The 13,538-nt window shown below is 39.3% G+C and overlaps 1 protein-coding gene across 4 annotated transcripts in view; it reads left to right on the forward strand.

The window, feature by feature from the left end:
• Positions 1 to 13,538, forward strand: part of wu:fc17b08 (uncharacterized) — a 122,893-nt gene that overhangs the window by 11,617 nt on the left and 97,738 nt on the right. For 3 of the 4 annotated variants that reach the window (XM_048550890.2, XM_048550891.2, XM_059653005.1), the window contains exon 3: positions 8,598 to 8,730. Coding sequence is in view for 1 of the 4 variants with exons in the window: in XM_048550889.2 (XP_048406846.2) it covers positions 3,354 to 3,433; positions 8,598 to 8,730 (213 nt within the window). In the remaining 3 variants the exon portion in view is untranslated. Of the gene's footprint in view, positions 1 to 3,353; positions 3,434 to 8,597; positions 8,731 to 13,538 lie in introns of all 4 variants that reach the window. The other variant, XM_048550889.2, reaches the window with a different exon arrangement.

The following is a 13,538-nucleotide window of genomic DNA, read 5'->3' on the forward strand; positions in this document are numbered from 1 at the left end:
AGGGAAGGAAACCTCGGGTTGTTAGTAATGGGGGTAATAGGACCCAAAAAGAAGCTGCAAAAAACTGGCATAAGGGCACTTTATCTGAATGCATTTGAAACAAGGTGGATGAGTTGATGGTGCAAATCAATGCTAATGGATATGATTTAGTGGCCATTACGGAGACATGGCTACAGGATGGCCATGACTGGGAGTTAAATATCCAGGGATATCAAACTGTTTAGAAGGACACACAGGAAGGTAAGGGAGATGGTGTTGCTCTGATTTTTAAGGATGATATCAGGGCAGTAATGAGAGATGATATAGGTTCTACTGAACAAAACGTTGAAACCATTTGGGTGGAAATTAGGAATAGCAGGGAGAAGAAGTCACTGATAGGTGGGGTCTATAGACAACCAAATAATGACATCGTGGTGGGGCGGGCAATAAACATAGAAATAGCTAAAGCAAGTAAAAATGGTACAGCAATTATCGTGGAGGATTTTAATCTACATATCAATTGGTCAAACCAGGTCGGTCATGGCAGCCTTGAGTGGTTCATAGAATGCATCCGCATTCCTTGAACAATTTCCTTGAACAATATGTAATGGAACCTATGAGGGAGAAAGCTATCCTAGATCTAGTCCTGTGTAATGAGAAAGGAATAATTAATGATCGCGTAGGGATCCTCTCAGAAGGAGCGATCACAGTATGGTCGAATTTAAAATAGAGTGTGAGAAGGTTAAATCCAGTATCTATGTCCTGTGCTTAAACAAAGGAGACTATGAAGGAAGGAGGAACGAGTTAAATAAGGTAGAATGGAAGCAAAAACTTTATGGTGGGTCAATTGAGGAACAGTGGAGCACTTTCAAAACAATTTTGCACAGTGCTCAGCAGAATATTCCAGTGATAAGGAAGAACTGTAAGAAAAGAGAGAGCCAGCCACGGATGTCTAAGGAAATAAAGGAAAGTATCAGATTTGAAAAATAAACACATACAAAAAAGCAAAGAATAGTGGGAAACCAGTAGACTGGGAAATCTTTAAAGGCCATCAGAAAGCCACAAAAAAAGTTATAAAGGAAAGTCAGATAGATTATGAGAGCAAACTAGCTCAGAATATAAAAACAGGCAACAAAAGTTTCCATAAATATGTATATCGTAAAAGAGTGGCAAAGGTAAATATTGGTCTGTTAGAGGATGAGAAGGCCGATTTAATAACTGGGAATGTGGAAATAGCCGAGACATTTAAAAAGTTATTTCTTGTCGGCCTACACATTGGAAGACCCAAATAACGTGCTGAAAACTAATAGCAAGAAGGTTATAGCAGGTAAGGACCAAGAAACTATCATTATCACCAAGCAGCCAGTGCTGGGCATGCTAATGGGGCTAAAGGTAGACAAGTCTCCTGGCCCTGATGAAATGCATCCCAGGGTACTAAAAGATGTGTTGGGGGAAATAGCAAATGCACTAGTAATTATTTACCAAAATTCACTGCACTCTGGGGTGGTTCCCACAGATTGGAAAACCAGTGTGATGTCACTGTTTAAAAAAAGGAAGGAGACAACAAGCAGGTAACTGTAGGCCAGTTAGCTTAACTTTGGTAGTGAGGAAAATGCTTGAATCTATCATTAAGGAAGAAATAGCAAGACATTGGGATATAAATTGTCCGATTGGGAACACCCAGCATGGGTTCATGAAGGGTAGGTCATGTTTAACTAATTTGGTGGAATTCTTTGAGGACATTACTTGCATGGTGGACAATGGGAAACCTGTGGATGTGGTGTATCTGGATTTCCAGAAGGCATTTAACAAGGTGCCACACCAAAGGCTGCTACATAAAATTGCACGGTATTCCAGGTAATGTATTGGCATGGATAGAGGATTGGTTGACCAGTAGAAAGCAAAGAGTAGGGGTAAATGGGTATTTCTCTGGTTGGCGGTCAGTGGCTAGTCGTGTGCCTCAGGGATCAGTGTTGGGACCTCAATTGTTTACAATTTACGTAGATGATTTGGAGTTGGGGACTAAGTGTGGTGTGTCAAAATTTGCAGATGACACTAAGGTGAGTGGTTGAGCTAAGTGTGCAGAAGACACTGAAAGTCTGCAGAAGGATATAGATAGTCTGAGTGGGCAAAGTTCTGGTAGATGGAGTACAATGTTAAGTGTGAGGTCATCCATTTTGGTAGGAATAACAGGAAAATGGACTATGTTTTCAATGGTAAAAAATTGCACCACACTGCTATGCATAGGGACTTGGGTATCATTGTGCATGAATTGCTGAAGGTGGAATTGCAGGTGCAAAAGGTGATTGAAAAGGCAAATGGAATTTTGTCTGCCATTGCTCGAGGGATGGAGTTTAAAAGCGGGGAGGCTATGCTGCAGCTGTGTAGAGCCCAGGTGAGGCCACACCTGGAGTACTGTGTGCAGTTTTGGTCTCCTTGCTTGAGAAGAGATGTACTAACACTGGAAGGGGTGCAGAGGAGATTCACTTGGATTGTGAGGAGAGACTGAGTAGACGGGGCTTATACTTGTTGGAGAACAGAGATAATGGGATCTGCAGATGCTGGAGAATCCAAGATAACAAAGTGTGAAGCTGGATGAACGCAGCAGGCCAAGCAGCATCTTAGGAGCACAAAAGCTGACGCTTTGGGTGATGAAGGGTCTAGGCCCGAAACGTCAGCTTTTGTGCTCCTAAGATGCTGCTTGGCCTTCTGTGTTTACCCAGCTTCACACTTTGTTATCTTTATACTTGTTGGAATCCAGAAGAATGTGGGGAGGTCTTACAGAAACATATAAGATTATGAAGGGAAAAGATAAAGTGGAGACAGGGAAGTTGTTTCCGCTAGCAGGTGAAACTAGGACTAGAGGCCATTGCCTCAAAATAGAGGGAAGCAGATGTAGGACTGAAGTCAGCAGGAGCTTCTTCACCCAAAAGGTTGTGAATGTGTGGAATTCCCTGGCCAATGAAGTGGTTGAAGCTACCTCACCGAATGTTTTTAAGGCAAGGCTAGATAAATTTTTGAACAGTAAAGGAATTAATAGTTATGGTGAGTGGGTGGGTAAGTGGGGCTGAGTCTCAAAGATCAGCCATGACCTTTTTAAATGGCGGGGCAGGCTCGAGGGGCCAGATGGCCTACTCCTCCTCTTAGTTCGTATGTTTTTGTACAGAAGCTGATTTCTTAGCTTTCTTTCTTTGCAACACGAAAGAATTTTGCCAAGTGTACCTCTGGTCGACTGAAATATTAGAAAGATTTATCGTTCTAAAGGATGTTATTTGGCAGATTGTACACCCTCCCAAATGAAAGATGGGGGAAAAAAAAACTAAAGTAACAAAGCCAATCTTGTGTTAGGCTAAAATTATTCTTGAATTCTACAGATTGTGAGCCTACAGGTGTTTCTGACTGGTCATTTGATGAAAACTGTCTCTTCTGTTGCTTGAGAAGAGAAAAGGTGAAGGTAAGAAGCAATTTGAAATATTTAATTTTAGCGACTGGTTGGTACACTTGGTTTGGAACAGAATGACACTGCTTAGTCTGTTAGCTGGTAAAACCAGCAAAAATGGTTTTGTGCAGATTATATATTTTTGGGAGTATGTAACCTTTCTTCCCTTTATTGTCTTTTGTTGCTGTTGATCAGTTATGGCGAGCTGAATGAGCATTGCCGAGGGCGTAAATGCTGACTATCCATCTGTCTTTTCTGTGTTTAATTCCCCACCTTCCCCCCCCAAAAAAACCTTCAAGGGAATTTGCAAACAATCTTGGACATTGGACGTTCTACTCACAATTCACTGATGATAGTCATTGTAGTTGAGTGGAACTAGACCTTAACTAACTATAGGATACAAAAGAAATTTAAAGAAGAAGCTCGTATTTAATTGTTAGTATGTTTAGCTTTTTAAAGAGAAATTTGATTTAACTTAATTTCCATTTCTAACATGGGCTCGCATCCTTCCATTCATGAGAGATGATGTGAATGTGGTCTCAGTGCTTAGGTAAGACCAGATGAGAATTATCTGCATTCTTTGATGGCTGAATGAACAGTTGCTTGATAGGCAAAGTCTGTTAAAAGCTCCAGACTTGAGATTGTTCCTTGCTGGTGTTGTGGGCTAATCTCTGCTGACATCTTGTATGTAGGGCTGGCCTCTACTTTGGAGATTCTTAAAATACATTTTATCGTGGTGATGAATTCCTGCCTGCAACTCATGTTACAGTTTGCAACAGCTCAGGATTCCCATTTATGTTTCTTTGAATGCACCATTGAATTGGAGCTTTCAACACCCTGTTGGTCACTTTATGTGGGCTATCTCCTTGGCAATGCAGCACCTTCCATTCTGAGTACATGTCCAAGCCAGGGGAGTTTTCTTTGTTTGATTAGTGTCAACATGCTCGGCATATTTGTTCTAGAAACGCCTACCTCATCAGTAGCTTTGTCTTTCTGCGTGATGCTAAGGATGCAATGTAGATACTGTGGATGAAAGTTACTGAGCCTATGTTTTGTGAAATATTTGTAAGATGGCTTTCTCATCACTTTACATTGAATGTGTATGGTAATAAAAAGGCCTACTTTATCCAATCTTCTGTAATGCCTTCCTCAATGGATCTTGAATGAAGCAAAATGAATTTTGCTTTTCATCTATAAAAATAACTTGAATTTGTCTCTTGCAGCAAATCTAAAATTTTATTTGCATTAGTTGATATAACTCGCTCATTTCACACAGATCTTTTTGATGCAAATTAGCACATATAAAGTGCTACTAGGAAGCTAAATATTGTAAGGAAACTGCTGTTTACTTTCTTTTTCAACTGGGATCAGCAAAAAAGCATCCTGAAGAAGGGTCATCGGACCTGGAACGTTAACTCTGGTTTTTTCCTTCACAGATGCTGCCGGACCTGCTGAGCTTTTCCAGCAACTTTGTTTTTGTTCCTGATTTACAGCATCTGTAGTGCTTTCAGTTTTTATCCTATTTTTCTGATGGCTCAGTGGTTTCGTTCTTGGCAATAGTAGGTCCAGTTAACCTGATACTGCCTACAACACATTGCTGGCATTATGTTATATTTGCAACTTCAAATTTTCCGGTTGCAAAGAAATTTTAGCTGAATGTCCCAAATATACTCAATTGTGATGAGACTAGGTGGGCTTGTAGCTTAGAATTCTTGATCAGGTTACTGTTGTTGCAGGCTGTATAACTCATAACATAACAGCTACAGATTTTGCATTGCATGTGTTGATTTTAGCATCAAGTGGCGCATTATGAGTGCTGATTAATACTGCTATAGCAACATCTTTGCCCATGGCACTTGTCCCTTGATGGTCAAAGCAAACCCTGTCCAGGTGTGAAAGAGCTTGTCCGTATGGTGTTTGTATTAGCTTGTTTTGTTCCAACTTTCTCATTATAACCAAAAAACAATGCATGAAAGAGACTGAACACTATCCTACACAGGCTAATCAAGTAAAACATTTATCTGCAACACTTAAGGAAATAAGAAAACATTAACTTGTAAGGATTCCAGTGTTGGCTATGAATTCCATCTAAATCAGCAAAAATTTTGTTAAAGTTACATACATTCATGTCAATTAAGTACAGTATTTATAACAACCTCAAACAAATACGATATTGATAAATGAATTTATAAGCTACTACACGTACAGGCAGATTTGGAAGGTGCATTTTTGAAAATAAAAGTGGTTATTATCAAAGAACGTTTGCGAGAAGACAACTTTATACAATGAGGACACTCAAAGTGGCAAGAAAATAACTTGCTGTGTAGTCAATTTTGAGTATCCTATTCCCGTGATGGAAAACAACAATTCTGCTGATAGAGGATTTTTAGAACTTGTTTTGAAAGAAAGGCTGGAATTTGGTTGTTGGAGCACAAGGAGTACTGTTAACATAATTATGTAAGTATTGTCTGAGTGTGTGGTGGTGAGTGTGAGTGCACACGTGCGCGATTCCCCCCACACGCGCGCACTCATCCTCTCTCTCCACCTTTAACCTCTCGCTCCTGTGCACACGCCCGACCGTCTCCAGCACCCCCAGGTGTGTGCGTGTTCTCTCTGCCAACATCCATCCCATTCCTCCCCCCCCCCCCCCCCCGGCACGCTCCCGGTATCTCATAGAAATGTTGAACATTTTAACAGGAGTAGACAGGTTGTATGCAGGAAGGATGACCCTGATGGAAGGGAAGCCCAGATCCAGGAGTCGTAGTTTAAGTAAACCTTTCGGGAATCTTTTAAGACTCTTGAGGAAAGTTTTCTTCATCAAGAGAGTGGTGAGCCTGTGGAATTCACTGCTACAGAAAGTGTTTGAGCCCCAAAAAAAAGAGGTAGGTATATTTCATGGCTATAGGGACCAAGGATTATGAGGGGAGGGTTGATTTGGGTATTGATCTTCATGATCAGCTGTAGCTCCAGGTGGATTCAGGATCCACCTAGTTCTAAAGCTCACCAGAATCTTGTCAGGCCTAACACGACTGCAGTTTCCAGTGTCTTCAGACATTTATTGGTTTCAAGTAGAATTGAATCTGTGATGCCAGGGACAGAAGGCTGAATGCATCATCCACTTGGCACTTCTGGCTGAAATGCAGATACTTTATTTTGCATTTCCCTATCCTTGAGGATGGGGGTATTTGTGGAGCCTCCACTTCCTGTTAGATTATTTTTCTGCCATCATCCATGGCTAAGTGTGGCGAGACTGCAGAATTTAGATCTGATCTGCTCGTTGTGGGATCATTTAGCCCTGTTAATTACGTGCTGCTTCTGCTGTTGGCACAAGTAGTCCTGTGGTTTAGCTTCACCAAATTGATGCCTCGTTTTTGGGTAATCTTAATGTTGTTCAGAATGTTTCTTAGAAGCGGTTTTGAGTTGATAGAGCTGTTCAAAATCTGCCTGAAGGAAATTAATGAAATGTATCGGGTTTTAGTAAAATTGACAGTGGTCACCAGTTGGCTAGCTTTTATTTCTAGACTTTGTATTAAATTTAATGTCACCATTTAAACCCATTACTTCAAGATTCTGGATTACTAGTCCAGTGGTATTACTGCTATGCCACTGCTTCCCGATATGATGTCTGATAAGACATGAATTAATAATAAGCAATGGCCAGCTGTGAAAGGGATGTTTGGTTGTATGCAAACTGATTTGGTGTTAGGGAAATGGTAGGGAAAAATGACATTTTGCTGTAGTTGTCAGATAGGTGGACTGGTGAAATGCAAGGGAATCTCACAAGTAACAAAGATACTCCCAGACTACAACATGGGCTACTGCTGGCACATTGACCATGTATTCAGCAACTGCCTCCTTGTACTCTCTAACATCATAAGAGGAAGCTTTGTGTCATGTTACTCTTCTAGGTCCAAATACCAATGCTGTATATGATATACAAAGTATTCACAGACACAGCAGTTCTGAAGAACATTGTATCTATTGAAGGGCATCTCCAGCACTACCCAGGAATATGAAATACTCTATCAGCATGTGAATGGCTTGTTTACTGACACACCTGGCTGTTGTATGACATTCCTTGTATTTCATTGCATAACTCTTGGGTTTCATTGATTGGGTTTCTCACAAGTGTCTGTCTTCACTCAGAATAGTGAATCTTTGAGCTCATGCAGCCTTATTAAGAAAATTTCCATCATTGAACATTTTCATGATTTGAAATCAATAGTTTTGAGTGACTGTGTGATGATATCAAGGGGTATAGAGTTAGTGTAGGAACATAATATTGAGGTAAATGATCAGTTATCATCTTATTCAATGACAGAGCAGGCTTGATGGGCTGAATGGCCTACTCCTGTTTCTGTGTTCCTGTCATCAGCTAACACTTTAAATGATTGCCTGTTGTCTAAGAAAAGCAATCTGATAAGTTTGCTTTGAGCTTTGGCAAAATAAGGAAAATTGAACTGTTACAGTTTGAAAGCATCATGACAACAGCCTGGAAATTTGGGAACCTCTGCATTAGGATCTTTTTGTGGTGATACACAGCTGCACTTTGAGAGAGTGGACATCCTTGCAGCTGAAGACTCCTGGTTGGTCTAGGTGTGTCTCAATTGTCATATTTGTGTGGTCAGTGATGCCTACACTGGAGCACAATCAGCCACAGTTGGTCTGAGAGATTAGAGCTTCAATTTGGAGGTCTGATTCACAAATCTTAAAACTTGTAAAATTAGCCTCACAGCACAAGTGCTATGAATAAAGCAGTTCAAATAAGAAAGCAGATATGAAGTTTCACTGCTTAATGGCATTTTTCCTTATTTTGTCTTCACCCACTGCTTTCAATTGCTGTCTTCTGAGGGTTCCAGGAATGCTGTGGGCTCCATCCACTTAAGTGTCAACAACATGTTAATGTTACCAAATTTAACTGATGCAGATTGAAATTGACAATGTCATTTCCTGAGGGTCTTCTATCACCTAGGCAATGGAGTTTAATCTGGAATTTACTGGGTTACATAGGCTTCCCAAGATGCAATTGGTTTCCCTTGTTTTAATCCTCATGTGCTCCCAAGTTAATGAGTACCTATTTATGAAGGTGTTGGTTATATGTCAATTCATTTATATTTATATTTAGTAAAATTTCATTCTTTCCAGGTTTGTCTCTAATTGCATGCTTGCCTCTCAACAGGAACGTTTAGTCTGTCTTGATCAACCAAAATTAAAAGTTGGAGAAAGGAAATTCTCAAGACAGGAAGAGGCAAAAATTAATCATTTTGAAAAACAAGCAGAGGAATTTCTCAATGCTGTCTTTCAAAGAAAAGGTAAATAATTGGGAGAAAACTTTTTATGGAAATACTTCGATTCTGTTAAAATGGTTGCTTTGAAGTTGTATTCCGTGACGTTTTGTTTCTATTCCTGTGCTTTCAAGTGCTTCACAAAATAACTAGATTGGCTAAGTTTGAAATTTGTCTTTTCAGTTCTTCCATTTAATTTCAAGTCAGAGGACTTTATGAAAGTTATCTGAATCTTATAACTTGAAAATGGAAACAGAAACATGATATGAACAGAATATACGGCTCAGGAATTACAATATCAGAGAGCTACTGTTGCTGCAACAGTTCCAGAAGGCCAGTTGAAAAAAAAATTATAATGTGATGTCATAGAAAAATCATTAACTGATTGTTGAGTATTCAGAGACTGTATCTGTTTTCAAAGAGCTAGATTCACTGGAACTGATTGGTTTGCAGTTTATTTTCTACATCCTCATCTCCACTTTAAAGCAAGTACTCTGAAAGTATTCTTAAGGCATTTGTAGGACAGTTGGTTATGTGGAATATCCATTCTGTGCCAAATGAGAGATGCAGATGCTTCATTTGACCTAGACTAGCTCATATGCGAAATGTATCTTCATTGCAAAAAACCTGAGCTCTGTGTTTTGAAACAGCCACAATGGCTGGAGTCGTAGGGATGCAACTGCAAAGCTGAGGAGAACATGCATAGCATATTTAATTATCACATTGCGAGCGAATGGGTGACCACTAAGCAGTCCAGGAAGACCGTGCAGATAGTGCAGGAGTTCTCTGAGTCATTATCACTCTCAGCCTGGTTTTGGATGCTGAGGGAGTGAATGAAGATTTGGCTGGAAAAATTAGCTTTCCCCTCCTTCCCTATTGATGTCAGAGGATTTGGACAGGTTCTGGGACAATTGACAAGGGCAGAAGGACACGTCACAGCTTAGTAGGGCAAGAATCATATCCTCACAGAGGGATTTGCTAGTTGCTTTTGGAGACGATTTAAACTAACTTGTCAGGAGGATAGAAACATGAGAGGGACTTCAAATAGAAATAAAACGAAGCTGGTTATGGGAAGTGGAAAAGCTGAAAATTAGAGTGGAAATGATCTAAAATCAGCACAGTCAAATGGTAGAATAGTATTTTTATGAAAAGACTTAAATGCACTCTGTATGAATCCATATAACATTTGCGACGAGATAGGTGAATTGAAAGGGTATGATTTAATTACCATTACAGAGGGGTCGTTTGGTGACAAACATTGGGAACTAAGTATTTGACATTTAGGAAGGATAAACAAATTGGAAATGCGTGATATTGATAATAATGTATAGGATAAGAGTGTTGGCAGGATAGGATCTCTGAATGAACAGGATGTACAATCTGTTTGTCTGGAGCTAAAAGACACAGCAAGGGCAGGAAACTGGCTGTAATGGTTATAGGCCACAAATAGTAGTAAAAGACAATGTCGGGTATAAATTGGGAAATTAGAGTTGCAGGTAACAAGGGAGATGAAGAAATTCAATCTACGTGTGGACTGGCTAAATCTAATGAGAAGGATGGATATGGAGGAAGAATGCCTGGAATATGTTTGAGTGCTTTCTGGAGAAATATGTTGAGGAAATCTAAGGCACAGACTATTATGGATCTAGTGTTGTGCAATGAAAAAGAGCTAATTCATTCACTAGTTCTGAAATAACTTTACAGAAAATGAAGGAATTTTCCATTATGTTTGAAAAGTATGCAGTTCAATCTGAAACCAGAATTTAAATTTAAACAAAGATAATTATGAAGGTACAATGAGGAAGTTGGCTTTGGTGGATTAGAAAAATACATTACAAAGTTTGATGGTAGATTAGCAATGGCTCGTAATTAAAGAATTATTGAAAGCAACAAATACTGGAGATCAGAGTGGGTTGGACAACATCCATGGAAAGAGAGCAGGCTAACATTTTGAGTTAGTTTAAGTGAAGTGTGGAGGGGACAGCGTTTATGCTTATAGTTTGAGGAGTGTGGGTGTGGGAGTAGTAAGTATAGGGTTCTAGTGGAAAAACATGTTGATACTTCAGTTTAAGTGATTGGAATGTGAGAATGTTAAGATTCCAGTATCAACAGTAACTTGTTCATACGTTTTGTTAAAGTATTAATACTTGTTTTATAAAAAGTTGCATTAAAAATAGTCTTAGATTAAAAGAGGATTGTAAAATTGCCAAATAAGTTACAACCCTGAGAATTGGGAGAATTTTAGATTTCAAAGGAGGAAGAAGACAATGCAGTAATAGAATATGAATGTATCAAAACCATGAAATTTGAAATGGATTGTAAAGGCTTCAAAGTTATGTTTAGAAACTCAGAAGAATTTATGATTGGAGATAAGAAAATGGCAGAAAAGCTAAATAAGTACTTTGTGTCCATCTTCTCAGAAGAAGACTCCAAGTTTCCCTGAAATAATTCTCAAGGCCCAGTGAGTTTGTGGAACCAGAAGAGATTAATATTAGTTAAAAAAGTAGTATTGAAGAAATTACTGAAACATGAAAGTTGTTGAACCCCCAGAACCCAGTGACCTTCACCTATAGACTGTTGAAAGAGATCTCAACAGAGATGGTAGATTCGTGGGTGATCAATTCTGTAATGGTGCCTGCCGATCGGCAAGCTGCAAATGTAACCAACTGTTTAAGGAAGATGCAAAAGAGAAAGCTGGGAAATATAGGCCTGATGGCCTAACGCCAGAGAAAATATTGGAATGTATTATGAAGGATGTGATTATAAACATATGAAATAGGAACGTGAGTGGATCAATCACTCCCTCAGAGCTGCTCTATATTCATTAAAGATCACATCTGATCTGCTTGTATTTCAAATGCCACATTCCTGCATACGCAGATCATGCTTGATCCTCTTACATGACAAGGATCTAGCTATCTATCTCTGTAAATTATTCAACGACTCTGCTTCCAATGAGACAGAGTTTCAAAATCATGCACCATTCTGTGGAAAAAAAACTTATTTACCCTAAAGGAGTCGCTCTTAAATTGAAAGCCATTTCTAGACTTTGCCCACAAGAGGAAACAACTTTCCCTACACCCATCTTGTCAAGGTTATTCAGGTTCTTAAGCACTTCAGTGAAGTGACCTTTGACTGTTCTAAATCCTACAATTGTACAAGTTCAATCTGCCCAACATATCCTCATTTAAAAACTCACTAATTCTTGTTTACAATCTAGTAAACCTTATCTGAACCGCATCAAACACATTTACATCTTGACAATTATATCCATAAGGATATAAAATTGCACAAGTATTCGAGGTGCAGTCTCATTAATGCCCGTACTTTTATGTGCAATTCTGCTCAAAATTATTAGATATTTAGAAAATTATTGTTTGACTGGGCAGAGCCAAAATGCATTTGTGAAGGGAAATATTACATAACAAACCTGACAGTTCTTTTTTGTGGATCTTATAAGCAGAGTTAAGGGGGAAACCAGTGGATGTGGTTCGTTTGGACTTTTGGAAGACTTTTGATAAAGTCCCACACAGAATTGTTACTAAATGAAACTAAAACATGGAATTTTGGGTAATAAACCAGCATGGATTGAGGATTACATACAGGTACAGAATTAGAATAAATGAACCATTCTTGCGTTGGCAGGCTGTAACCAAAGATCAGTGCATGGCCCCTAGCCACAATCTCGATGAATGGGTTGGATGTGGGGATGAGTTGTAATATTTCCAAATTTGCAGATGAAACAGAATTTGATGGGAATGTTATTGAGAGAGGTGATTGCTCTATATTCAATTGGGGGTGGTGGGGAAGTACACACATTTGGGGACTTGACTCTGAGTAGGGAGGATGTAAAAGGACAAGTGTCAAATCTCCAATGTCTGCTTGGGAATGTGCCATAGGAAGGGAATGAGATTTTGGGGAATCTGGTGAGTGCGCCAGGGTGTCACGGAGGAAATGGCCCCTTTTAGAATACTGGCAGAGGGGATGATATCTATCTCTCAAAAGTATTCAATAACCCTGTGACCAATGAGACAGAGTTTCAAAGTCACACACTATTCTATGAAAAAAACCTCATTTTTGCTGGTGGTATCACACTGGTGGTGGCAGGAGAAGTGACAAATAATCTGTTGGAAGCAGATGTTTGTGGAATGTAAGGTGAAGACAAAGGGGAGACATATCATGGTTCTGGGAAAGCAAGTGCTGAGAGTACATATGTGGGAAATTGGTCAGAAATAATTTATGGGCCTGTCAACTAAGGTGATGGAATCCTAGGTGAGACAAAAAGTAGAAACGTAAATATTGTCAGTTGGTGAAATTTTCCCCATTCATCAAGCGCATACTGGTAAACTAATGGTCCAAAATTCTATTGTATTGACTTCTTTGCATAAGTTCCTGTATTACATGAAATTAATTATAGCAACCTAAACTGAAATTGCTATCTATTACTCATTATAACTCTCAATTATGTTGGAGCCGAACATTGTGGTACAGCATGTAAGTGGTCTTAGTCACTTGATTATTTCACTGGTGCTTGACATTGCTTTTTATGGAGTATTATCCTGAAGTAACTGCACAGAGGCACATGACATTATATCCTGGTTCCTAAGTTAATCTGCATACAGAGATCTTTCAGTAGGCTCTGAGGAATAGTTATTTAATTTTTATAACTGAGATTCTATTCTCTGAATTTTCAGTTAAGTTGATACTGGGAGGACAACCAGGGAACAATCAAACTTCTTTTCTGTAGCTTTCATAGGCACAATCCTTCTGACCCAAACACAACCCAAGAGACAGTTCAAACTCTGGCCTTTCCCTGCCAGGTTGCCTGGCTCCCT

Source organism: Stegostoma tigrinum, chromosome 20 (assembly GCF_030684315.1).
Source record: "Stegostoma tigrinum isolate sSteTig4 chromosome 20, sSteTig4.hap1, whole genome shotgun sequence".
Lineage (NCBI taxonomy): Eukaryota > Metazoa > Chordata > Chondrichthyes > Orectolobiformes > Stegostomatidae > Stegostoma > Stegostoma tigrinum.